This window comes from Pholcus phalangioides, unplaced genomic scaffold, assembly GCF_987345545.1.
Source record: "Pholcus phalangioides strain wild (caught in Gottingen) unplaced genomic scaffold, Ppha-v1.0 ptg000039l_1, whole genome shotgun sequence".
NCBI lineage: Eukaryota > Metazoa > Arthropoda > Arachnida > Araneae > Pholcidae > Pholcus > Pholcus phalangioides.
This window is the reverse complement of record NW_028301625.1, coordinates 10,903,947-10,930,985: the sequence shown is the minus strand read 5'-3', so window position 1 is coordinate 10,930,985 and position 27,039 is coordinate 10,903,947. Positions and strand designations below refer to the sequence as shown.

General features: G+C 33.7%; 1 protein-coding gene across 6 annotated transcripts in view; it reads left to right on the top strand.

Annotated features, from left to right (window-relative positions):
- The window catches only part of LOC149065565 (uncharacterized), a 259,702-nt gene that overhangs the window by 166,081 nt on the left and 66,582 nt on the right, over positions 1-27,039 (top strand). For all 6 annotated transcript variants that reach the window (XM_089253491.1, XM_089253490.1, XM_089253493.1 and 3 more), the window contains 4 exons: positions 4,430-5,242; positions 8,421-8,591; positions 16,340-16,552; positions 26,796-26,882. In XM_089253491.1, the coding sequence (XP_089109617.1) occupies positions 4,430-5,242; positions 8,421-8,591; positions 16,340-16,552; positions 26,796-26,882 (1,284 nt within the window). The remainder of the gene's footprint in view (positions 1-4,429; positions 5,243-8,420; positions 8,592-16,339; positions 16,553-26,795; positions 26,883-27,039) is intronic.

Genomic DNA, 27,039 nt, shown 5'->3' with positions numbered 1-27,039 from the left:
CCAGTTTCAGGTCCCACTTGTACACTTTATGATAGGGTACCATCTCTGTTCTGTACAGTTCCAAACTTCCATTTTTCAACATCACGATAGTTCCTAACAGCACCTTTTTTCCAGCTGAAAATTCACGATGGAGTGCATGAGTGTGATATTCTCCTCTGCACACTCCCTCTCATATCAGGATGCATCAAGTCCAATCTCGGGCGAATCTCTCTTCTCAAAAACAACATCCTCAGCTTTTCGCCAGTTACTGATGTATAAAATAACACCACATTCATTAAGAATTGTTGCAATCTCTTATGTAGTTCAGATTCTGTAAGAAAGGTAGATTTTTTATCAAATACTTGAATGACTGAACCATTCTTTCAGCCTGACCATTCGTAGCAGGATGGTATGAAGCTGATACTACGTGTTTGATACCATTTGACTTGAGAAATTCTTGAAACTCCATGCTCATGAAATTTGTCTTATTATCAGAAACCAAAGTCTGAGGTAAACCAAAATGAGCAAACAGGTCACAAAGTTATGATACAGCTGTACTAGCAGTTATGTTTTGTGTTACAATAATTTCAGTCCACTTGGAATATGCATCACAAACTACAGGAAACATTTTTATAAATTATGGACCTACATAATCAATGTGTATTCGTTGCTAAGGACCATTTGGCCATTCCCAGCAATGTCACAAAACTTTTGGTGGTTCTTTTCTTGTTTTCTGACAAGATTCACAATTGGATACATAAATCTTGATATCTTGGTCAAGCCAAAAACAATAACTTCGTGCTAAAGCCTTCATTTTGATTATACCAGGATGACCTACATGTAGTTCTTGAACTTTCTGTGTAAACTTTTGTGTAATGATGACCCTATTTCCACATAAAATACATCCATGTTGCAATGAAAATTCAATCTCTTTTTCCTCTCCCAAGGTGCGGTCCCTTTTGAAGAGCAGTGATACAGTTCAGAAAGAGATTTGTCATGTTGAGTAGCCCTGCAAATTTCTTGAGCAGTCAGAGACACACAGTTTCAATCTGCATTATATTGAAACAGTCAACTTCAGTATACCTGTCCTCTTTGCTCTCTAAAGGAAGTCGCGAAAAAGCATCATCGTTCCGATGATCCTTTGTGTTTCGGTACTGAATTGTGTAATTAAATGCTTGTAAAACTTAGTATAATGCAACATTCATGTTGCTGAGAGTACAGGTAAACTTTTGTGTGGAGAAAATATTGAGACACACTAAGGGCTGGTGATCCGTTACTGGAAAAAAATGTCTCCCAAACAAATAATGGGGGAACTTTTTTACACTCCTGCTTCTCTGTCAATCTGAAAATATTTCATTTCAGTCCTTGAAAGTGCAGGTGATGTAAACTTTATGGGTCTTTCTAAACCATCTGGCATGTAATGACTGAGTACAGCGCCAATACCAACCGATGAAGCATCAGTCTGTAACACTAGAGGCAATTTAGGAACCATAATAAACTAAAATTTGATCAGAAGCTATCTCTCATTTCAAGAGCACATATGCAGTTTGACATCTTTGATTCCATATAAATTCACTATCCTTACGTAGCAAATTATTCAAAGGTGCAATCATTGTCGACAAATTTGGACAAAATTTCCCATAATACTGAATTAATCCCAGGAAACTTCTCAGTTTGGACACATTCTTGGGTACTGGTGCAATTAATATGCCATTAACTTTCTCCGAGATTTTTGATAGATCATTCTTATCGATTTTATATCCACAATAATAAATATTCTTTGAAAAACTCACTTTTTTCCTTGTTTTTAAGCCATATTGTTTCAAGTACATGAACACTGCATTCAATCTTTTGAAGTGCTCATCGTCAGAAGCTCTGGTAACTTTGATATCGTTGAAATACACATGAACACCAAGGATTCCAGCCAGAACTTGTTCGATGCTCCTCTGCCAGGATATCCTCTTGTATTGGGATAAACCTCTGTGTGTATTGATAGTCAGTAGGTGTTTATCTCCTGGTTGCACTACCATCTGTAGGTAAGCTTCGGCACGATCAATCTTGGAAAATGCTTTTTCTCCTGTAAGCTCCGCAAAGATGTCATCTATTATTGGCAATGGATGTTGGTCAACCTTCAGAACCAGAGTCAGGGTAGCTTTGTAATCACATATGCAAATATTTCCATCACTTTTTACCACTGGAATGATAGAGGTTGTCCACTCTGTGAAGATCTCAAACCATCTTGGGTGAGATGCTTCATCTCAGGCCAGTTGATTTTCAGGGTTTGTAATCATTCCCTTCCAAAAATTGTATTCACTAGTTGATTCACCAAATACAGGCTCTGGATAGCAGATTGCTTTCCATAACATACTTTCATGGTAGCTTGACCTACTGGATGCACCATTGATTGATCAAAGCTCTTTAGAACCAGGCCTGTTTTCTAAATTTTTACACTTGGATATATTTTCTTGAACATTCATGTATGATACTGCAGCACAGGTGTCCAACTCCATGAAAAGATTCTTTCCCTCAAGGTAAACATCAAGCATAAACTTCTTGTTTCAATTAGCATGTAGATGATTGACAGGAAACAAGTTAGATTCCGGGTTCAGCTGATTCACATTAGTTTTCGATCTACACATTTTTTGGAGATGTCCTTTCTTCTTACAAAATCTACATATACTGTCCTTGAATTTACACTGATGAACTATGTGAAAATTGCTCAAACAACGATAATAAGCACAAGGCTGCCCTGCTGGTTTCACTTTTTTTCGATTCCGAGTTTGCATTGCTCTGGTATCATTTTCCCATAGGTGCCATTCGAGACACTTCACCGATTTTCTTCATGCCAAGCTGCGATATGTGATTTTTTCATTTTTTGGACATTTTTCGATGCAGTTTCTAAACCGAGAGCTGTAGATATTGCATTATCGTAAGTCAAATTCTTGACTGTCAGAATTTATTTTAGATATTTTATGAACTCAAGCCCATAACGAACTTACCGTGTAACATTACAGATAGATTTGGTCCAAATTTACAATTCTGCAAAAGTTTCTGTAATTTTATAGTGTAATCCGCTATTGACTCACCTTGGAGTTGATTCCTTTTGTAAAACTTTTCGGCATCGGATTCAAATGTCCTTGCAACAGGGTGACAATCTTGTGGTAGGACTTCGTAGACGGGAGATCCGGAGTGGCCTGGTTCTTTAGGATCCTGTAAGTGTGTGGCCTGATGACACTGAGCAAAGCCGATGCTTTCTTCCCTTCAGGTACATAGTGAATGGCGAAATAAGATTCCAATCGCTCCTCATAGCTATTCGAGTCTTCAATGGATTCATCAAACTGTTCAAAATGAAACTGGAATTGTGTGGCGCCCACTGATTGAGTTTGCATAGCCATCTTGAAAAAGATATGGATCCGATATGGTTACGGTTCACCAATGTTCTATGTTTATTTAATAATCCAGTTGATTAATTAGAAATTATTTAATTACACGACATACGCAAATATATGATAATGATAGACATGGGGAAAACACATGCCGACATAACAATGGCATGAAGCAAACTGACTAAACATCCAATAGTGGTGATGCAATATAATGACATGGTAGCGTTATCTGTCTGCCATACATGCAAACCCATACATAACAGTGTAGTACATTGCATCTCGTTGATGGAAATCAAAAAAGTGTCCCTTAACAGGAGGTATTTCACTATATTTTACCTTCGCCAATCTGTATTATTTGCGCACGCAAGGTAATTTGTAAATCTGGGTTCAGTCTGCCTGTCCACTTGATGCTCAAATGTGCAAAAAAAAAAAAACAGTTTTCCATCAAAATCATTCTGCAGTGACTAGAATTTAGTTTTTGAGCAGTTCAGCTCTGCTAGTCTGGGCCAGGCTTAATTTTTACTGATAGTGCACTGTCCAGCTTGCAGATTTTGTTTCAGGAAGAATGTTTAGTCGTAGGTACTGTAGGAGCTTTGATACAATGAAAACTGGGCTGGGGGGGGTGTCAAGGATTGCCAAAGAGACATCCATATATATATGCATTGAATAATTATATAAATTACTAAGAGACTTGCAATCTCAAAGTTGGAAGGGAAGGGGGTTCATGTGGCCTGAGCCCATAGGTTCCGGGGCTTATTAGGTGTTGTATTTAAATTTATCTTTTTTGGTACAGTATAAAATACAAATAAGATCAAAGATCCCATAATGGTGGTTACAAAAAAGTTACAATGTGTTACAATTGTGAAATTCAAAATTCTTGAAATTCCAATTGAAGTTTTAAAAAATCTACTTCCCAAAATGAAATTGGTTCTATTTGCTATTATTTTACTCCCAAAAAATTTGAACTTGAAGTTTTGAATCACCCACTGTATGCAATTATACTTTTTGTCAATATGAGTAGTATTTTTGAATAATTTTTTTTTTTTTAATCTTTTTATTCCTAGCTGAGCCAGAATACTCTTGCAACTTCTCTGCCTCAAATGAAATTAGCTCTTGCACAAGATGGAAGTGTTATTTTACAGCCAAATGCAACTTTTATTTCTTCTACTCGATTTCCTCATAACGTTGCCCAAACCAAGGTTACAAGTGCAGTTAGCTCAACCCTTCCAACTGTCACAACTTCTGCAGTTTGTGTTCCTGTTGTTACAACGCAACCATGTACTGCACGAAGTCATTCTGCTCTCTTAGCATGTCTAAATTCAGGTCCTGCAATCAGCATTCCAGAAGTGGTCACATCATTAGCATTAGCTACAAATCTTGGCAGCTGCTCATCTTCATCTGTTTCCTCATCTACAATCACTACAGCTGCTCCTATGGTTATACCTCTAACTATGCAGAACTTGAACAGCAGCAATTGCTCTCCAATACCATCTAATATTCAGCCAGTTACTTCTACATCTGCATCTGCTCAGATTCCTGCTGAAGTGTGCTCATCTTTGGCTCAAAATGGGAGTTGCACAACAACTACAAGTACAGTTTCTACTGTGTCAGCTGCACAAAATGTTCAAAGTAAACCTAATCATGTGATTCTCGGTTTTCAGCCAATTGTCACATCCAGTCAGCAACAGTCTTTTGTACAAACAACTGCAAAGAGTACTTTAAGCAGTATTTCTTGCAATTCACATATCTCTGTGATTCCATCTCAGTGTGAAAAAGTAAAACAAGAAACTTGCATTGTTGGAGTAGTTGATAATAATAACAGTGCATTATCATCTAGCCATAAACTGCAAGCAATCAGTCCTGTTGTGCCAAATGATGTGAGTTTATTTTTCTGATAGGAAAGTATTTGTTTTATTAAGTACATTCAACGTGAGTACCAATGCAAAAACAAATGTTCAGACCTGCCATCTCTCCATATTTTTTACCCTTTCCTCCTGCTCTCCAGAATTGTTTGAAAAATGTTCCCAATTTTAGTCAAAAATGTGATTTTCCTCTTGATTTTAGTAGGGGAAATTTTAAATATTAACTGCATTTATTTCATTTTTGGCATACCCTTTGGTGGATGAAGAATACTAGAGTTGCCAAATAATTTTGTTTTTGTTTTGCAAAAATCATGGAGCACTTCACAGAGGCAGTTTCTTTCTATTATAAAACAGGTTCTTCTGTAAAAAAAAACTCATCTAGAGATAATTTTTTGGGCATTCCATGAACTTCAGCATACGCTAATAATCCTGCTTGTCTGACAACCTAAAAAACTGATTTTTCTTTTTTTTTATAAGCAATGTTTTGAAAATCAGTTTGCTGGTTAATGCAGATTTCATTTGATAGTGTCAAATTGTCATCGAAATTGTCATTCAGCATACATTAAAATCTCATTACAACAGACTCATTGAAAAGGACAACCTTTAGTCCCTATTAAAGTCTAGTTTATAACAAATAATAGTTATACAATTATAAACACAAAGAAATGGAAGAATTTTCAATTTAAAAAACTTGAGAATTGTTCTTCCTTTTACTTTTCCCATTGCATTATAAAAATATATCTACGTTACAAAAAATATATATTACGTTATAAAAAATATATATTACGTTATAAAAATATATATGCTATTCCTGTTTCATGTATTTTTCTTTATCAAATATGGTTGCTGAATCTGATTAAATTTTTCGTTGAAAAAGCTGGGTTGTATCAGTTTTGACTATTTCAAGTGGTCAAAGCTCAAGCTTCACATTTTGTCACATCAATTCTTAAAATGTAGTTTCATGAGACTGCCTTAATAACCCAATTCAATTAACAACTGAAGAAATAAAGCAAGAATTTTTAAATGCTGATTAATTACTTGTATCTGAGTAAGGATTTACTGTCAACTTAAATAAAATTGAATTGAAGTATTTAAAAAGAAAAATTTCAAAAGTTTTCAAAAGTCAAAGAATCAGTACAGATCAGGATTGACAAGGTTTTTCACATTATAATGATAAATACTAGTACTTACCATGTTTTCATTATATCATATATCCAACCAGACTTGACAAATCCCAGTTGCCAGGTCACAATGGTAAGTAGAAAAATCAGTACTAGTTATTATATATAAAATATTATTAGTTATTACTACTAAAATACATATTACTTACTACACATTATTACTTATATTATAATACATATAAAACATATTTTATATGTGATTGCTAAATTATAGAGTCCAAGGAGAATAAAAAAATTTGCTGAATTCATTGCATAACTCCTTTTCACATTGAAAGACTTAATCAAATCCCAGAAAGGAAGAAAAACATTGTTTAGAACTGTAAAATTGATAGTTTTTAGGCCGATGTGATAGGTTTTTACCTTCCCACATTTCCTTTCTACGGGTGGTTAACATTTTAAGGCATCTTATGTAACAGTGGGAAAGAGGCTACTATGTAAAGCTTTTCCCTGTTAAAATCGCGCTATTTCATTGGGATTGGTCAGTTAGAAAATATTTTCTCTATTGACTGAAATTACTAAGAGCTCTGGCTAATGTGTGGGTGTCACTTTCATCATCTTCAAGACAAGAGACCAAGTACTGTTGATCTTTATCCTCTCTTCCTTCCTATTAGAGCAGTTCTTGTGCTTTTTAATCTCAATTGCTTCTAAAAATTTTGTGGATAATATTTTATGCCACTGCATAACACTTGGGTGTTCACAAAGAGAATATTATGATCATTGGTCAGGGCACACTCAGCTATGGCTGACTTCACAACCTAGCATAGTCTGCAAGCAGAGAGAAGGCATGAATAGTAGCCTCTTTCCTGCCATTACGTAAGATTTCTTGAAAATGTTCACCACCTGTGCGAATGAAATGTCAAAAGGTTAAAACTGTTTCTAACACATCGGCCTAAATACGAGAAAAACTATGAATTTTGCATTACATAATGACCATGGAAACCTTTTTTTTATTATTTAGGATTTTGTTTCTTGGCAAAAACCATGGTTGGCTCCTAAAAAATTTGGCTAGCACCTAAATATTTTTTCTATTTGTCGAGTCCTGTTGTCCAAAACCTAGACCTCATAACCATACATGAAAAAAAGGTCTGGAAAACACCAACCTAAATTGTAACAACACTTCCTTTTATATGACAAAATTTCTCAGAAGCATTTATGTCATGACTGAGTTGGGCTGTATTTTGGAGATGTTTCCATACCTGATACTCTTGCTACAACAGTGCTCAAGGTAGTTGTCTTCAATTGCTCTGAAAATGAGCCAAAAATGACAGTCGAGTATTTTATGGCAGCCTCCCATTAGGGCCATCTTTAGAGCATCATGGGCCCCTACCTGGAAAAAAAATTCAACTACTTGTTTTTCTGAGGCCCCTCTTCTCTTGAGGCTCCATGCTTGTTGTTGAGTTTCGCAATGCCCCTCTTCTCTTGAGGCTCCCATGCTGTAGCTTGTTGTTGAGTTTTGCAATGCCCCTCTTCTCTTGAGGCTCCCATGCTGTAGCTTGTTGTTGAGTTTCGCAATCTAAAATTTCTGAATGTCACTTCTTGTTTAGTATGTTCTTTTCATCTAATACTTACAATTTGTATGTCCAATTATCATATAATTCTTGCCATTAAATAAAAGAATGTTATTTTTCTCTTCACAGAAGATATTTTCAACCATTTTCCTGAAATATTTCAGTATAAAAAACATTTGTTAATTCATCTCCATCTGGGTTCCCATAACCCTTGTAAAAGACAACTGGTGTGTTTTATACACAAAACAATTATTATAGATGGCATTGGCAGTAATTTAACTACTGCTAACAAAAAAGCTAATACATAAGATAGATGCTTTCAAGTCAAAATTACCTATTCAATTGTAGTGCAGAAATTTTCTGTAGTCATTTTTATTCTCATCTTTCAACCAAACTTTCTAGCCTATTATATCATTTACTGATGGCTTATTAGTAGGTTGAACTGACTGCTTTACTTGTTGAACTGATTGAACTGTTACAAAACTTTCTGAACTGTTCTTTCAGGTGTTGAAAAAGATGCAGAGTGATATCAATGAACTTCTATCATTAGAAAAACGAACAGCTGATCAGCAAAGGGCTTTGCAGCAACTTCTTTCATTCCAACAAAGTTTAACTATTCAAGCAAAAATGTCTTGCAGTCAGCCTAGGCAAATTAATCACTCTCATCAGCAGCAGGTAAGTGGTAATGTTTTAATTTATTAATTGAATATTGGTTAGCCAAAGCCTATGCACATGAACTCAGGGTTGAAATATAAATACAAGTAATATTTTATATTTTAGATAGAATCAGAAATCCTTGTATTTTCGATAATATTGATTGAGAGGTTTCCCATTCTGTTATTGATCGAGGAAATCTGTAAGAAAATTTAAAAGTCTCTAGATGCACAAATGGATCTCAATTTTTAGGGGTATTTAAATCCTTTGTCTGAAAAAATTATACGATTTAAATGAGGTATGAAAAGTGGTGAGGGGGGTGGATTTATTGTATTTATTGAAATCTAATTTATCAATATTTCTTGAGTGTGTGAAAGTCCCAAATTTTACATGCATCAGAAAGAACAAAAAATATATCACAGATCTAAATCACAAGGGATATAAAACATATATACTTATTATTGCACACTTATACCCCTTGTGCATTACCCCTCGTATGAGTTCGGAAGCAGAGTTATATCAAAAGTCATGGGTGGAATTTTAAGATTTCAGCAAAGAAAGAAAAGTTTTTGGAGGCATTGTGAAAGGTTTGGTTGACAGTGATGATTGTTAAAATTTGAAATACTTTGAAACCTTGATACAACACTAAATGAAGAAAAGATGTCATTGTTTAATGGTTATTGTTATATTGAGAAGTAGCATATTATCATAAAAAATGGCCAAATTCATGCTATTGTTTGCATCTTTTCTGAATTGCCATTGTTAGTACCACAGTAAAATACATTTATAACTATTTATTTGTAGCAAAATTTCTGTTTCATTAGAATGAATGAATAAAATTTGAAAAGCAGTTTCACCCTCTGTAAAGTAGTTTTCCCAATACAACACTTCTGTGTACTACACAAAAAACAGCTTCTCTGCAACTTCATTAACATTTTCAGAGGGGATTGAATGTGTGTGCACGTATCAATGTTATTAAACATCCTCAAAAGTGTGAGGAATATGAATTATATATTGAAGTTTGTTTTTGGGCAAGATTTAATAAAATATCATTTTGTAGCAGTTTCAAAAATTCTCTAGAAAATATTGTTATATAGTATTATATACACAGTATAGGGTATCATTGCATCAAGAGGAGTTTACGTTAGACTATAAAAAATTCCAAACAAGATTTAAAAAGTATTGTGTTGAAGAAAAATTATAGTACTATATTGTGAAACCCTTTTATAAGTCTATCCCTTTATAAAAATATTTGTGCCTCGAACTTGAGAACCAGAGAAAACCAACTTCAGCAGACTCAAAGTTGAAAAGGCTGAGAAACTCATAGTTAGCAAATCACCACTGCATATTCACAGGTTTCAAATTCAGATTTTTGGGATGTGAAACTTCAGATTTTCGGATGTTATACCACCAATGATAACTATATGATGGCATAGCAAAATATCAAGGCCAGCATTATCATCATGTGGCCAAAAAATTTATAATGCTATTGATGATCTCATCTGAATTAGTGTTAGTCCACACCAGAAGGATTTATTTGCCACAAAAAAAATTATAATTGTTTAATAAAATTCAGTTAGCTATCTTGCATTTGTGACAGGCCTTACCATATTACACTTCTGTGTACTTTATTAAAATCTTCAGTGCTGAGATGGTGGACAATATTGATGTTATTATAGATGCCCTCAACTGGTTACATGTGCACTCAAACTCTTAGGCATACATACTTTTGGATACACTTCTGGCACATCTCATTTGGTTGTTAATTGCAAATATGTGCTATGGACTCGAGTTGTGCTCAGTTTGAAGGAAAAGATCTTTAGAACCACATAAACTAATGGACAAGCTCATTAGCATGTTATATGCTTCTTTCCCCTCATTTCAGCAGTTTTTGAATTCAAATATCTTGGCAAATGTGACATTTATAAAAACATGGGTTTTTCCCTTTTCTTTTTAATTTTAGCCTCAGGTGGACAACAACTTTCTAATAGTTAATATTTTTAATTTTAACAACTATACAACCTATTGCAATATGAATGATTCATCTGAAGTCTGCACATTATTTTGATACTTTTTCTAATTGAAAGTATGCCTCTAAAATCAACTGTTTGCCAGTAATTTGCAGCAAAGGGACTTAATCATTCACCCTGTATATCATTTTATTAAAAGTTGTTCATATTAAACTATGGGAAATTCTAAATAAGATTTGGATTTGTTTGAGTGTCGTAGCAATATTCCACTGTTGTGTGACTGGTTTTTTGTTTTTTTTTGCAACTAAAGTTGATTCTCATTGGAATTAAGAATAATGTTATAACTTTCACAAAGTACATAATGTGGAAGAGTAGATAGACTTTTCCCAAGAATATTAAGATATTACCAAGGCAAATACACGAAAAATACAAAAAGTCCTAATGTATTCGACACATAGTGGGTACCATCTGCAGAGGAAAAAATATTTAGCTACTAATCATGCTGACCTAGGATTTTATTTGTGTTGAATACCAAATCTGGACTCTCAGTGGAAAACGTATGTCTGTTCACTTCAAACGCCATGGTCAGGATGAAGCTGAGAACCAGCGTGTGATGCTAGTGAGTTTTCTGTATTTTTCGTGTATTTGCCGTATTTCTTGGCAACTTCTTGATAAGTATAGAATGGACCAATTCCATAACATGAGAAAAAATTCTTCTATATAGTTATCAGGACTTTTGTTTATGTTATAATTTTTTTTTTTGCATATTTTGCAGCAGATTCATTTTTTTCTCATAAGGTATAAACCTGTAAGACTATTTAGAAGGACTATTTTTTTTGTTGACAAAAATTTCTATATTGTCTTAATCAGGCTGTAATGTAGCCACTATGATCCATGTACATATAGCATTGCTTTTGCAATGGCTTACCTATAGTGAGGGTATGTGTAAGATAAAAAAAATTTCTTCAGTTCCTGGTCAATTTCTTTCAAATGACTAAATTGACAGTTCTCCTTGGCCAGAAGACTTCTGCAAGGGATCGATGTAGCATATACCCATTTAAGACCGGAAAATGTTTGAAAGCATGAATTTTTGTTAGTATCTCACCCACTAGATTGTTCGGGCTCTGACTTGAAGGGGGTACCATATATTATAAAAGATATCGGAATTTGTGAAACATTGGATAGCTCTATTCTAACTCACAATTTCTAGATAAAAACAAAGGATTTTAGCTTAAAGTGAAAACATCATGTTTTAGAACAATATGAAAAAACACCAGCATGATTCAACATTTTGAAACAAGTTATGTGGGAAAGAAAAACTGAATTGTCCTGTTTTCATGTGTCTTGTTTGAAAAAACAGGGCATATGGTCATCATACTTATTAGTATATTAGCAGAATTTATTTTTTGAGTATAGAATGTATCTGTTATTATCAGGAACCCAGAGTCCTGATATGATCACATTATGCAGCGTTCATTAAAAATAGAATAGATCCAATTGAAAAACAAATATGTAGGCAATGTTGTAATCACTATTTTCCCCATTTAAATATTTGAACTTTTACTGTTACATTAGTTTTAGACACTTTTTTTGTCACTTTCACTACTTGGCAATCCTCTCTTAAAATGTTACATTTTCAACATTTCGAAGTGAAAAAAGTCTGCGCCTGTGTAACTGCGAAAGTTCAAGTATTTCAATGGAGAAAATGACGATTACAACAGCAACATAGATTTTACCAAAACATGCTGCATTTCTGATCTGCTAAATTTATTTACTCATCAATGATTTTAAAACAAACGTTTTTGAAATGTGAACTGAAAGTTATCGAGTAGAGTAGAAAAAAGTATTATTGCACAAAAATTAGCTGATATCTAGACAGTTGAACCCTCTTGTAATTGGCAGTGGAAATGCTTGTTAAATCACTTGCTGAAACTGTAGTAAAGTGAGAAAAACGTTGCTGAAACGTAGTGTGTAGTATAAGCAAATATATTTAACGGTATAGATATATTTGATGTATTAAATATTATTTCATAGTATTCTAGCAACCTTAGAATTTTTATTTCATTTTTGGCAGTTTGGTCATTTTTCTTGTTTATTTCTCCCTTCTAAATACAAATACAAGGCCACAAAAGGCAAAATGGCCAATTAGGTGGCTGAGAAAATGATGCCCATAACAAGTATGGATGTCATATATTTCAAAAATACAGCAACCCAATTAAAAATGCACAATTACAAATCATATATATACATGATAAAATATCATACAATACCTATAAAGAATACTTATGGTTGTCTTATTCTAAGTATGGATAGCTTCTCGATTTACCCCAACATGATTGTCGTATTCCTTTTTAAATGTGTCAATTGTGTCAGAATTTACTACCTCTGTGAGTAAGCTATTCGATTTATTAACAACATTATCAGAGAAAAATTCTCTGCAGCACCATAACCTAAAATTGTCTCTTACCTATTGATACTAGTGCTCCCTTGTAAAAACAGTCAATTGACTATGGACTAATAATTAATGTTTAGGGATACGTAAATTTTGCAAAAAACATTTAAAAATCATAAATTTCCCATTTATTCGCAAAAAAAAATTCAGGTCAGAAATTTTGTATTTGTTCACAAAAAAAATTTATTTTTTCACAGATAATAAAAATAAAATAATATTTTTAAAAAATAGCATATATATTATATATGCCTTCGGCTAGAATGATTTTTCTGAGGCCCCCTCCTCCTACCCTGCTAGTAATGCTTACTCTCGATAATTTGAACCAGATCTCATTTTCATGAGGGCTCCTCTGCACTTGAGGTTTCTGGTCTGTGTTCGGTGGGACCCATGCATTAAGATGACACTGGTTGGATGCCATATGTAAAGTAAATTTATTTTAATTCTTTTCTGCTGCTGTATCTTCAGCAGAATACCATGCTGTTCATCAATTCCAACATACATTATTCTCATTTATCCGATCTTTCGTTCCTACATCCCACCGAGAAAAAAAAGGAGAGATCAAGCACAACTGTTGAGCTTCCAGAATTTCACATAAAGACGGAGTTAAGGCTCTAGAAACTGCAATTAAATACATTGAGCTACAAGAAGAAGCTACAGGAATCGACATAATGATGCTGCAAAGATGGCGAGACTTGGCAGCGAAAAAATGGCACTCGTCAGGAAAGCAGATTATGATCAAAAATTTTCTTAAATCATCACAGGACTGAACTTTTTAAGTACTGTATTTAACTTCATTTAAGTTCATTTTCCCACTTAAATTTTTCTGTTTTGCTGTAAACATGATTATTAGGTTCGTAATGTGCGAAATTATAACATGGTTTGATGTTTAATAGGCTTTTCCTTAAGACCTCTGTATTATCCGCCATTCTGTCGGCCTAATTTATTTCGGATAATTAAAACACTACTTTACTCATTTGTCAATTTTTTTTCCGTAAAAGTGCCTTTGAAGCCCAAAAGATTTCAAATCTACTAACTTACTCCACAAAACATGTGCGAATGGAAAGTTTGATCCTTTCAAAATTGTTGATTAACATAATTTTCCTACAGAACTCGGAAACGAAAGTCAACTGAACCCGTATTTTAGGAGCTAGAATTTCATTGTCAAAATTTATTTTTAATAAACTTATGCTGGAGTAATCGTCTTCATATTTATTGAGAAAAGCAGCAATATATGATATTCGCTCAGATGAATGACACCTTTGAACAACGATTTACTTATAGTGATACTTTTTTCTTTTTGGTAGCTTAAATTTTCACTTCATTTTTCGCACTGTTTTTCATTTTTGCACTATTCATTTTTCTTAAGTGCAAAAAAAGTTCTCTTCATCTTGGCCACAACAGAATTAAATTCTTTGAATTCTTTAATGAATGCATCACCCACAAAATCCACTTTATTTGCCCAGCATTGATAGTGCAAAATGTTGTCACCAAGAAGTGTTTTTAATAATTTGAAGCACGCAGTCATGTAATGCGCGGAGTCTGATACTATAGCTCCTTTATTTTCATATTTAGTTTCGTATTGTTTTAAGGTGTCAATTATAGCTTCGAAACACACGGAAGAATTAACGGTAAAATTGAAATCATTGAGATTTTGCAGAAAAGTAGTAAAAATTCTAATTTTTGCATTTATTCCTCAAAATTGGCAAATTTCGCATTTATTCTTGGTGGTTTTGTAAATATGAAATTTAAGTATCCCTATTAATGTTCCATCCTATCCATCCCATTGAAAATTTTGAACACTTCGATCATATTTCTCCAACACCTGCATTCATCCAATGTAAACCTATTCAAAAAATGAAGTCTCTCTTCATAACTCAAGCCTCGTGTGCCTGTAAGGACAAGCGTAGTTCTTCTCTGCACCCTTTCAACCAAGCCTGTAGGTATGGTCTCCAAAACCTTACAGCACACTCCAATCCAGGACGAACTAAGCCTTGGAAGAGCAGAAGAATGACATTAGGAGAATACAAAGAGATCTTTTTGAAAATGAAAACGAGCATTCTATTTGCTTTTTTGACCACTGCTGAACAATGTTCAGAAACAGTATTGAAATTCATGCACATTGATAAACAAACCTAAAGGAGTGATAACCCTTTTGTTACACAGAAAAGGGTAAATTCCAGTGATGATCCTCGCACTCGAACACTGGAGTTTGTGTTGGAAGTGAAACAAGTGAGGAATTAAACATTTCTTTTTTGAATTCTGATTTGTGAATTACATTTATTTTCATTTTCTATTTTTATTCCTCCTCTTCTAGATGAAACATTGTTTTGCATTTTGGCAAAAAAACCTTGTGGGGTGATACGTTTTTTGTTGACTTAATTGATTGGCATTTATCCCATATTGAGGGTATTGTTTCCACATTATGAGAGGCAAAAAAAAACTCAGTTTTGTGGTGGTTCTTGCATTTAATTTTCATTCTCAATTTTCATGTATGATTTTTCAAGTTTTCTTTTCAAATTGCTTGTTAAATCTGAGCTACCGTGAAACCTGCTCACTAAAAGTGACAGAATTGTCATGCAATTAGCATCATACGAAACAAAATACATCAATTTGCTCATTCAATCCAGACTCTCACTAAAAGTGAGCTTGCTATAAGCAGGTTCTTCTGTAGATGTGGATGCATGATGAGTATAGAAAAATGTATTTTGAAACAAAACAGCCCAATTACAAATTTTAGATTTCTTGAATGCAAAATAAATTGTCACATTTATGTCAGTCTTTGCCCCAACTAAGTTTTTAGACCCTATAAACAGTGAACATGTTCATAGTTTATAGGGTCTAAAAACTGCAAAATAAATTTTTTATGTTTTCAAAACCACTGCTTTTAATTAACATACAAATCATATAGATTCTTATTTTACATGTAAGCATAGTAAATTTCATTTTATTTTCACTACTTCGTTCCTTCCAATGACCACCTCTTAATAATGACCGTATTTTTTTTCCAGCCCATTAGTTGGGAGGATTCCCCGTAATGTTTTTCATTCAAATATGCTGTTGTTTGCAAAAACAAAATTATGGCGTGTTCTAATTTTATGAAAAAAGAATAAAAGAGTATTTTGACACCCTGATATATATTTTTTTTAAATCCGGTTCATGCAATTTTTTACAGCGAATGTTATAAAAGGAAATACTTTTGTAGAGAAAGAAGCACAAATAAGAAAGAGTCTTAGTATAAAACTAGACTCTATGAATTGAGAATTTTATAAAATGTGCTAGCAAGTTTATCTTATGTTCCATCTTCTCGAAACAAATGTATATACTTAGCCATGACTTTTTTCCTTCAGGTTTTAAATAAAGAGACAGAGTCTGATAACCATATGCCTGCTGTATCCATCTGTGGGCAAGTTTCTGTACCATCTCTACCTACTCGTAAGAACCATCAAATGTCTACACCTAATGTTGATGTTTCTCAAACTGAAAAGCAATCTAATATGAAAAATACCTCTGCACAAAGTATTCATTTGGTTAATTTACTGAAACAGAACTCTGTTCACAGTGTAAGTTTATAGTTTTCCTTTATATATAATTTTTTATGTATATATATTTTTTGAAGAAGCAAGTAAATATTTTTTTTTGGGAGGGTACAATTTCTCTTTGGGGTCATTCAAGTATTATGTGAGCATCAATTGGGGGGGGGGGGTGAAATGGGGTTTCAGGTTTGCTGACTTATGATGACAATGGGGAAGGGGGAGTTTAAGTGATGCTTACATCATCAACCACCCTTCATAAAAATATAAAATATTCTTAATGGCAGCTTATACTCTGTGAGCCAAAAATGATAAAAAACCTTTCACTAGTGAGAATTTGAATTTTCTGGATGTTAATGCCGAAACTGATATTTGGAAAGAAAAGTGATTTGCCTCCTCCGGGAATTGAACCTGGGTCCCCTTGCATACTGGGCAAGTGCGCTAACCAATACACCAGAGATACACTTTCAATTCCCTTTAACACGCATTAGTAGCATGAAGCGCTGAGTGGAGTCATAGCAGCCTCCCTTAACCACAGCAATTTTCACCCCAGTTGGCATTTTGTATGCAGAGATGGTATTTTCTCGGCCTGAAATTCATGCTACGAATGTGTGTTAAAAGGAATTGAAAAGTGTCTATGGTGTTTTGGTTAGCTCACTTTTCCGGTATGCAAGGGGACCCAGGTTCGATTCCCAGAGGAGGCAAATCACTTTTCTATCCAAATATCAGTTTCGGCATTAACATCCAGAAAATTCAAATTCTCAGTATATTTCAGGCCGAAAAAATACCATCTCTGCCTTTCCCTAGTTTTTGTGGGCACTTGAACTATTGTTGATAAGTCTGCTGTAGAGCCACTTTAATGATATCTAAATGTCCCACAGATCCTTCAAGTGATATGGAACTGTGCCACACATCATTCAAGTGATCCATAAATATTCCCTGCATCACTTAAGTGCCCTAAAACTTCACCACATGTCACTTAAGGGATCTCTAAATCATAGGTGTCAATGCTTCCAATTTACCCAAAAGCCTTCCAATTTTTCAGCCTTATTGAAATCTTCTGGTCGGGAATCGGATTCTTCTGATTTTTTGTATCTTCGTAGAAGAATTCCCAAGAGTCTTCAAACTGTGCTTTGTTTTAATGGAAAATCCCTAAAGAGAAAATACTCTTTTAGTCCTTACAATTCCAGGCTGACCATGTTTTCTCAGGAAAGATGGGAAATCAGAATTTCAAGTGGAAAAAATTTGTCACCAAATATGATGCCAAAAGCAAGTAAAGTGGCCAATTGTTGCCAAAAAAATAGGACAGCAAAAAGCATACCAAGAAAACAGCATAAATACGGTCACCCATTAACATTCTGAAAAATATCCTCGGGTTTCCCCCTTTATTTGTTGGAATGTGTCATTACGTGATAAACTAGATTTTTCAAGTCCATGAATTGGCACCTATGCTAAATGTATCACAGACCACTTAAGTGTTCTGGAGCTGTGCCACAGGTCACTTAAGTGATTTATGAATGTGCCGTTTCATTAATTTAAAAAATTTATTTTCATTATGATTCAAATTTCTGTCAAATTTGATACAAATTTTTTTTTAGTTTCACAAAATTAGGTTTAAGGTGGTGGGCAACATCAAAGAACCCTGAGATGGGTTTAGCATATATTGCTTAGAGGGTGGGTCACAATGTATTTCTTAGAGAATTTTTTATTTTTTTTCCAGTTTAGTTGAATTTTATTCCAGTTCAAGATATGTCAAATTATAATCTATAATATATTATTAGTCATCAAGAGGCCAGAGCCTGTATAGTTGACTGTAAACAATTTTTTATGATCAAAACTGTAAGTGAAAGGAATCAGTGGATGCTAAATGTGTTACAGAACTTACATTCATGCATCAAACAGTATAATTATATATATACAAATTTTTAATTATATACATTTACAAATACATTCATTGTACTCAAATACAATTATCATATATAAATTCAAGTAAATTTCATATCTGATGCTGAGTTGGAAAGGAATTATAATAAGGCAGGCATAAAAATAATAAAAATTTTGCTATTGGATATGAAGAAAAGTGTCAATATCATCTATGGATAAGATTAATTTGGAAATGGCTTTCCTGAATTTTGTGAAGGTATATTTTTGATTTCTAAAGGTAAATGCATTGTAAAGTTTGGGAGCTAAATAATAAAAATTTTGAGTTCTTTGCCTTCAAAATAGCATTGGAATTCACAGAAATTGATTATAATAACATGTAAAGGTGTTTTCTTCATAAATTTTAAATTAAATATATATTTTACATAAAAAAATACATTTTTGATTATCTGGGAGAGGTTGCATAGAGGACTCGTGCCCCCTCCCCACTCATGTCTCTGATCCTAATATGCATTAAGAGGTAGGGGATAGAGCTGATGAAATTTTGCTGATGGGGTCAAAAATGGCTAAAAATCTGCTGGCATAATACTTGAACGGCCCTTTTCTTAAAGCAATTTATATATTTTAATAAGAAATATTCCCTTATTCAGAAAGTGTCATGGGTATATTGTGTCTGATGGCTTAGGTCAGTGTTTCCCATAGTGGACAATGAGGCTCTTCGGTGGGAGGGGCAATATCAGCTTCAGACACGATTTGGGGAGGAGCTACAAATGGACATGAGGGTGATGGAATGACTAGAGGAAGAAATAAGTTTTTGAAAACTCTGACCCCTTTTTTTCCAAGGGAGCCTTCATAAATATCTGCGCTAATGGGCAGGAAAAAACCTAAGAATATTGCACACAGTAGTTATACTTGTTTCATTTGTTAAGGAACCAAGATAAACTAATTTCTTCCCCCCCCCCCCCCCGAATATGTGCTGTACATTATAGATTTATTTTAACTGTAATTCATGGATGAAGGCTACTGTTGCAGATTTCAGCACCATCTGGGAATGAGAGGTGCAAAATCCCCCCTGGGACTTTGCTAATGACTATGTCATTATTGGAGCCATGGTTCCCACAAAGGTGGGGCTGGTTTGGGTTCTGGTTTAGTGGCCGAGAGATGATTCTCTCCTTTTTTAACGTTATAAATTGACTACAGCAGCGGACCGTCAAAGAACCTTGCCTAGAGACCTTGTGGCAGGATGTTGGGGAGGGGGTGAGGACCATGACTTAAGCTTCACTGTTCATTCACCTATGGCTATGGTCTTTTTGTATGTTGTTTTTTTGTCATAATGGTATTCATCGGTGTATGCAGTGATCGTTGAACTTTTGTCATCCACGACTCCCTTTACCCTAGGTTCCTAGTCAGAGCCGTGATGCTCACTTTGAGGAACACTGTCAAAATGGGAACATTTTAATGAATTCATGCAAGTTCATGAATTAACCGGAAGTGCCAAAATATAATTGCCGACGAGCAATATTGAATTTTTATGTGGGCAAAAGTCACATATCGAAAGTGTTTGGGACTCAATGGGGGGTAGCCCATTCTGTTTAAGCATACAATTTCTATTTAAACATACAGAACATCAATTTCAGCCACCTTGTTGGGCAATTTTCCCATTGTGGCCTTTGTGTTTGTATATGTTATTTTGATGGTGTCCAAAAAGAAATGTAAAAAATTATAAAAATGTTTTTTTTCCTTTTTTTAAAAATTTTGATGTTACTAAATTCTTTTATATTGACCGATTTTGATGATTTAAGTAAAACACATGGGCGGTATTATCTACTTATGCCTATCAAGAATACTATCCATATCTGCACTGATTATGACAATATAAGGTTAAAAGTTAAATTTTGGTGCTATCTCCGAAAACAAGCATAGTTTCTCCTCCGAATATTACGAGGAATATATGGATAGGGAATACACGCTCCTTCAGCATCAGATGATAGCAGGGTCACCCTTACCAGACATGGGGCCCGGTGTGAAAATAATATCGGGGCCTCCTTACATTCTGTGGGAGAGAAAAATCGGCATCCAAATATTCATACATTATCACAAAATATACAAAAATGCTGAAAAATATCTATATAAAAAAAGACGCCATTAAATAATTAAATGTAAATTAACCAAAAAAAATTAATAAAAATTTTGAATTGAATCCAAAACCAATCAAAAAAATAACTTAATGAAAGGAATTGTCTGAGAATTAATGAAAATTCAGAATCAATGAATCGAAAATATAAAAAATAATTGACAGATAATTCCAGCACCCATGAAAATTCAGAATAAATGAACAAAATAATTCCAGAGTTGATGAAAATTCAGTATAAATTAAATAATGAAAAATATTTCTAAAACTGATGAAAATTCAGAATAAATAAAATAATGAAAAAAAATACTTCTAATAATGATGAAAATTCAGAACATACGAAAGAAATAATTCCAAAATTGATGAAAATTCAGAATATACGAAAGAAATAATTCCAAAATTGATGAAAGTTTGCAGTAAATGAAAAAATACTTCCAGCACCTATGAAAATTGAAAAAAAGTGAAAGAAATAATTCCAGCCCTCATGAAAATCAAGAATTAGTGAAAGAAATACTTCTAGAATTGATAAAAATTTTGTAGAAATTCATGAAAATTCAGAATTTATAAAAAAATAATTTCATAATTCATGTAAGCTCTGAATTTATGAAAGAAATAGTTTTTACCGTAACTGCGGGGACCTCCCAAAACGCAGGGCCCAGTGCAACCATACCTGTCACACACCCCTAAGGGCAGCTCTGGATGATATTATTTTCTTCTTGCAATGGCATCAGCTTAGTAAAAAAATACATTTTTGAACTTGAAAAATTGTTAGCATTTTTCCTTGAAAGAAAACAATGGATTTCCACACGACCTTTAAGTATGGAATCAACTCTATTCAAAATCGACTCATTATCAAGTATCTTGGTATATTAATAGTATTACTCAATGATATAATTATATTACCAATCGTATCTCTCTCAAAGAATTTTTCTATTGTTTTTTACATTTGATTATAGTGGTTTCGTCTGAATCTTTTTTAATGTTTGATCTGAAAGTTGAAATTCATTGCAATCTAACGAGATTTCTGATATGTTCATAAAACAATGGTAAATATTCAGTGAGATTCATTCAAATTATATGCAAAAGAAAATAATCAATTGCAATAGTTTTTCTCTCTGTTCATGCTTGCCAGAATCTTGCATTCGAAATTATGCAAAATTCCATTTTCTTAAAATATGGACCTAAATAATATCACAGTAGCACTGCTGGTTTGGAAGATTGAATGACAGAGACAGATGGAACACAACTTAGACACGAGGAGCAAAGCAGGGATTCGGGCATCTGGGACTTGAGTCCAAATATTTTGGTTACCCAGTGATGCCTGAATAATGTTTTTGATAGAAAATAAAAAAAGACATTGATATTTTATTTTGTTAATTTGCTCATTATCTTGTTACGTTGCGAAATTCCATTTCCTCCTCTGGAGCCATTCAGACTCGAAGTAACAGAAAAATAGGATAATATCATAAAAAAATACTTGGTTGTCATTCAAGCATTACGTCAGCATGGGGGGGGGGGTGTTTCGGATTTGCTGACTTTTGATGACAAGTGGGGAGGGGGGTGTTTGACGGTTGTTTACATCATCAACCAACCCTTTTTGAAGATATGAAATATTCTAAGCTGCTGATGAAATTTTGCTGAAGGGGGGGGAGGGGGGTCAAAAATGGAAAATGGCTGAAAATCTGCTTACGTAATACTTGAATGGTCACTTGCGTTCAAATTCATTTCAGACTTTACTTGAAACAACAAGTCAAGTGTCTTATGAGCGGCTTAATTGAAAATTAAACGATTAAATTTTTTTTCACAAACTTTATTGCTGAACATTTGGAGACAAAGCATTTATTAGTGTTATTGCTAATCAAAATGAATTATTATGTATCATGTTTCATTAAATGACAAGTTTTGCTTGTATGATAAAAGTAAGCCATGGTCGGAATGCCTACCTGGATGACACACTTGATTCAGACCTCGACATCTGACTTGAATTAACATATTTTTCCCAGATGTGCTTAAAATTTGGTAACCAATCCAAGTGTGATCCCCAGTCAGCATTGATGGGGGGGGGGGCATTCATCCTTTGAAGGTGGCACCCGTAGCGTGTCAAAACTCTTTAGGAATTAATGATTTTTTCCTCCTTATTTGCCTTTATCATTGGTTCCCTCTTTGATTTACCAGGGAAAGGATTATTACTATTCTAAATTGACATTTAATTACGAACGTGCAAGATTGGTAAAAATCAAATTTACAATCCAAAGAAAACTAAAATAATTATTTGGCAGTATTCTGGTGATTAAGAAAGAAACAAAAAAACAATGAAATATCTGGGACTCGTGCTTCATCAGAGTCGATCTCTGATAAGGGAAAAAGTCAAAGTAGTAGATTTCCAGATAAATTTTGTTGCTGATCCATGCTTCAGAGAGAGCGAACACAATTGCGTATCCAGTGAGTTACAACTACACTAATAAAAATTGGATAGCCATGTGCATATGCACATATTTCTAAGGTCACTAGAAAATCAATATCACCGAGTAGAGTTTCCATCAGTTCCATTTAAAAAAAATCAAATTCTACCAGGTGCAAGTGTCTTTGTTTGAACTTGAGTAATGAGGATTGGCTTTATCATCAATGAAGGCTTATGCATTCACCAGAACTCAACTCATCCACACCTTACTTTATGCTCCATGTGAAAATAGAACATTTAATTCCAACATGCGTTGGTAGGAATAATTTCATATAAAGTAAAATTTCTGGATATATGATTTCATAGGAGTAGGTAACACATGTTAAATCTAGTTTAAATTGTTCCAGGAATGTGTGAGATGCAGTTGATAATAGGGGGACAGGGAGGGCGATTTAAAAGAATAAAAACATTTTTCAATTTTTTTCCGAGCTTCAATAATAACACAAATTACATTTCCAAGAAAAATTGATAAAACTGGCATTAAAAGAGGGCCTGAGGTTCAAATTTGAATATGGTTATATTGTTCTGGTTACGAAAGCAAATACACTGTACACAGTGGAACCTCCCATGATGGACACTCCCTGTTAGCAAACACCCCCTATCATAGGAAACTTTTTGAATTACATCACCAGGACTCTGGATATAAGATTGATTATTTTACTATCCATTAATGGACCCTGCGCATTAGTGGAGAAAATTTTGATCCCGTGAGAGTCCATTATTGCGAGGTTCTAATGTAGCACAAAATTTTCAGGTGCAAGGGGTTTCAATGCAGTAACAAATCTTTTGACAAAATTTGAAATCAACTATAAATATTCAAAAAAGGGAATTTGGGAATGCAGCTTAATATAATAGTCTAGCACTAACAAATAATTATGGCACATCAGGTGCCATAGAAATACTATTTGTAATCATGTTTGTGTTTTTCTAAAAACAATTTTATTATTAATAGATATTTTTTAAGTATGATGCAAGTATTACTTTGACTGCAATCAATGTAAATATGTGCATATGTTTTGTGAATTATAATTTTATAATTTGCGAATTTTATTTTTTTATGTTTGTAATAAAGTTTACTGTAATCTTAAAATTTTTTTCGAATTTTTAACTATTTTTATACTACCCTGTCGCAGGAAAACATATTCATGCAAAAAAATCAAAATGTGGATTTTTAACATCACTTGGGGGGGGGGGGCAATGCGAAAATTTTTATTTAAAAGGGGGCGATGGGCCAAATAAGTTTTGAAAACACTGGCTTAGGTAGAAGTCCTATTGGAATTGAATTATTGCTTCTCCTGTAGCCTTAACATCAGTTCTAGTCATGCAACAGTGAATCGTGTTCAAAATGTCACATATATTTAGTAACTAAACCAGGAGGTCTGCAACCTTTTTTGCCTGTGGTCAAAATCAACCAAAACGTATGTATTAAAAAGCTGTTTCAATTATATACTTTATATACTCGAATATAATTATACTTTATTATTAGAACTCAAGTGGGTCACTTGAAATTACGAAATGGGTCATAGGTTGCCGTGGCCTAAACTAAACTATAGAAATACTGCAGCTTTTTCTGCTCTAGCCTTTATCCAATTTGCTAGAAAGTCTTTCATCTTTTACATTCATTCATGCAGCATTTTATATGCTACAACCTTTCATAAGTCACAAATAAGTTTTTCCCATTCTTTAACTGAAAAAATGTGTTATCACATGTGCAGACATATCTACATCATTAGCTTCTAACATTGTAGAGGTATCTGCATATATTAAAAGCTTGTTTAGAAGAGAGTGCTTATGTACCGTAGGAGCTTTAATATATGAAGAAATCATTAGGGGGTGTGTAGGGCAGATGTATATACGACCTGCTAAGTCCCATGCAAGAAGGGAACGCATTGAATATTCATGAATTACTGAGGGTCTCTGCAAACTCTAACTTGTTTTGGGGAGGGGGGTTCAGGTTGTCGGAGCCATTAGGTTCTATTGTCTATAGCATGCTGTATTTAAATGAAATTTCAATTCAAAAATTAAAAAAAATTTTCTTTTTCATTGAGCTATGAAAATGATTCTCATCGCCAACCTTTGTCAGGGTCATTGTGCAGAGCTGGCAATATTAATGTATACTTATTCAGTGCTTCAAAAGGGTTCTTTATTTGACTATTCTGGAAAGCCACAGTTTATCATTGACTAGGGTAAGAGAGCCATGGGTGACATAAATCTGAGAACCATGGGCTATGATTATGTTGTCACAGAAAGGAACCATGGTGAAGCTCAACATTCATCGCTATTGAGAGGCTTCATGCCAATGTTGGCATGTCTACATTAAATTTCTTTAAAAAAATTCATTTGGGTATAATTTTAAATCTTTTCCATAACTAGTATAACTATCGGCAACATGGTTGAAGTTCACCAGAAATAGTGGAAGAAAGGCGGTTTTAATTGGAAATATTCAAAACTGGTCGCTCACATTTAGATTACATATATGCTCAGTGTCCTGTTTATAGGACAGTCCATATCAGATTAAACACATGAATGAGACAAAACTTCAGAAATGTTAATTTCAAGACATTTTCAACATAAGCTGAAAAAAGCTTGCTGAAATTCAATGTTTAAATAACTTGAGCATTAATTGGCTGACTTTCTGTGCTCACTCTCGTGCCATCAGTTTAAAACTCTAAATTTTTCCATTTTTATGCTTATTCATGATTTAAAAAATATAAGTACTGCACTTGATCACACAGGCTCAAAATCTCCAACTAATAGCAAGCAATCTTATTCTTAGACTTATCATTTTGTTTGTGTTCAAAAACACTGACAATTTCATACATTTAAGGATCTTAAATTTCTTTCCCAAAGATTCTCTTCCCCATATGTCCATCAATGCGAGTGCCTATATGCTCCATGAAGCTCTCGCCAATATTCATCAAAACTTACTGTATGTATTGTATACACAAAACTCATTGTTTTTTTCTAAGCAGGGCAATCGACATCTCCACTTCTAATGCAAAAGTGTGGATTTGAAACATTGACAGCAATGAAGAACATTTTTAATCTTGAAAACCACTGTCCAGCTTACAACAGATTGGGGCTGTACCAACTTCCCATTTATAAATAAGATCTTATCTATTGGGTTGGTACATAAAGAAGACAGATTATAGGGAAGAAAAAAAACCTGCTGTAGTCAGTTTCCTAATTTTTTTTTTATTACTCATTTAAAAAATAGTATTGCTTTGTTCCTTATTGGAACCTTCTATATGCTTCTTTTCCTTGCTCCACAGATTTATTCCAGTGTCTTTTCAGAAACAGACCACTTTCAAAACATTGCTTTGGATCATTGTGCCACATGATAATAAGATTATAATGCATAAAATGAATATTTGATGCATTATACAAAACTCTTTTTAGATATACCTTGTTTCAATCCATTCACAGCTACTTGTGTTTTGCAGCCATAATATAACAAAGGAAGCTACGTCTGAAATTCAATTGTTTCTGTTACATAACCAATCAAATTATATTTAAAATATTTTTGCCAATAGGAAGGAGCTACTTAAGCTTATGAATAAAATCTATTATATCTTCAACTTTTTTGTTGAGAATAATGGTGGTATATCTTCATCTTCTGGAAATATTTTTTATCTTAATACTTGAACATTTTAATAACCCAAATTCACTTAAAAATCAAAACCTTAAATTCATTTCAATATTGCAAGAGAGGCTTCTGTAGGCTCTATTTAAATAAATTTTATGTGTATTTAAATTTTTTTTTGTATGTACCTGATGTTTTTTCCATTAAAACTTTTCAGTCTTCTCTTCGAACAATTGCTCCAGTTACGATATCTCCAGTTAGTCATTGTGAGACTGTTAGGCAAAGGAATATTATTCAAGGGAAGGTGAGCATAATTTAATTTTGATTTTCAAAGATTTTATACTCATTTTTAGAACAGCCAGACACAAGTAAAGCTTTATACTCATTCGAAATTTAAATAATCATTGAGAGCAACCAATGTTTTGTTGTGATTATAACAATGACCTGACTTCACTTCATAG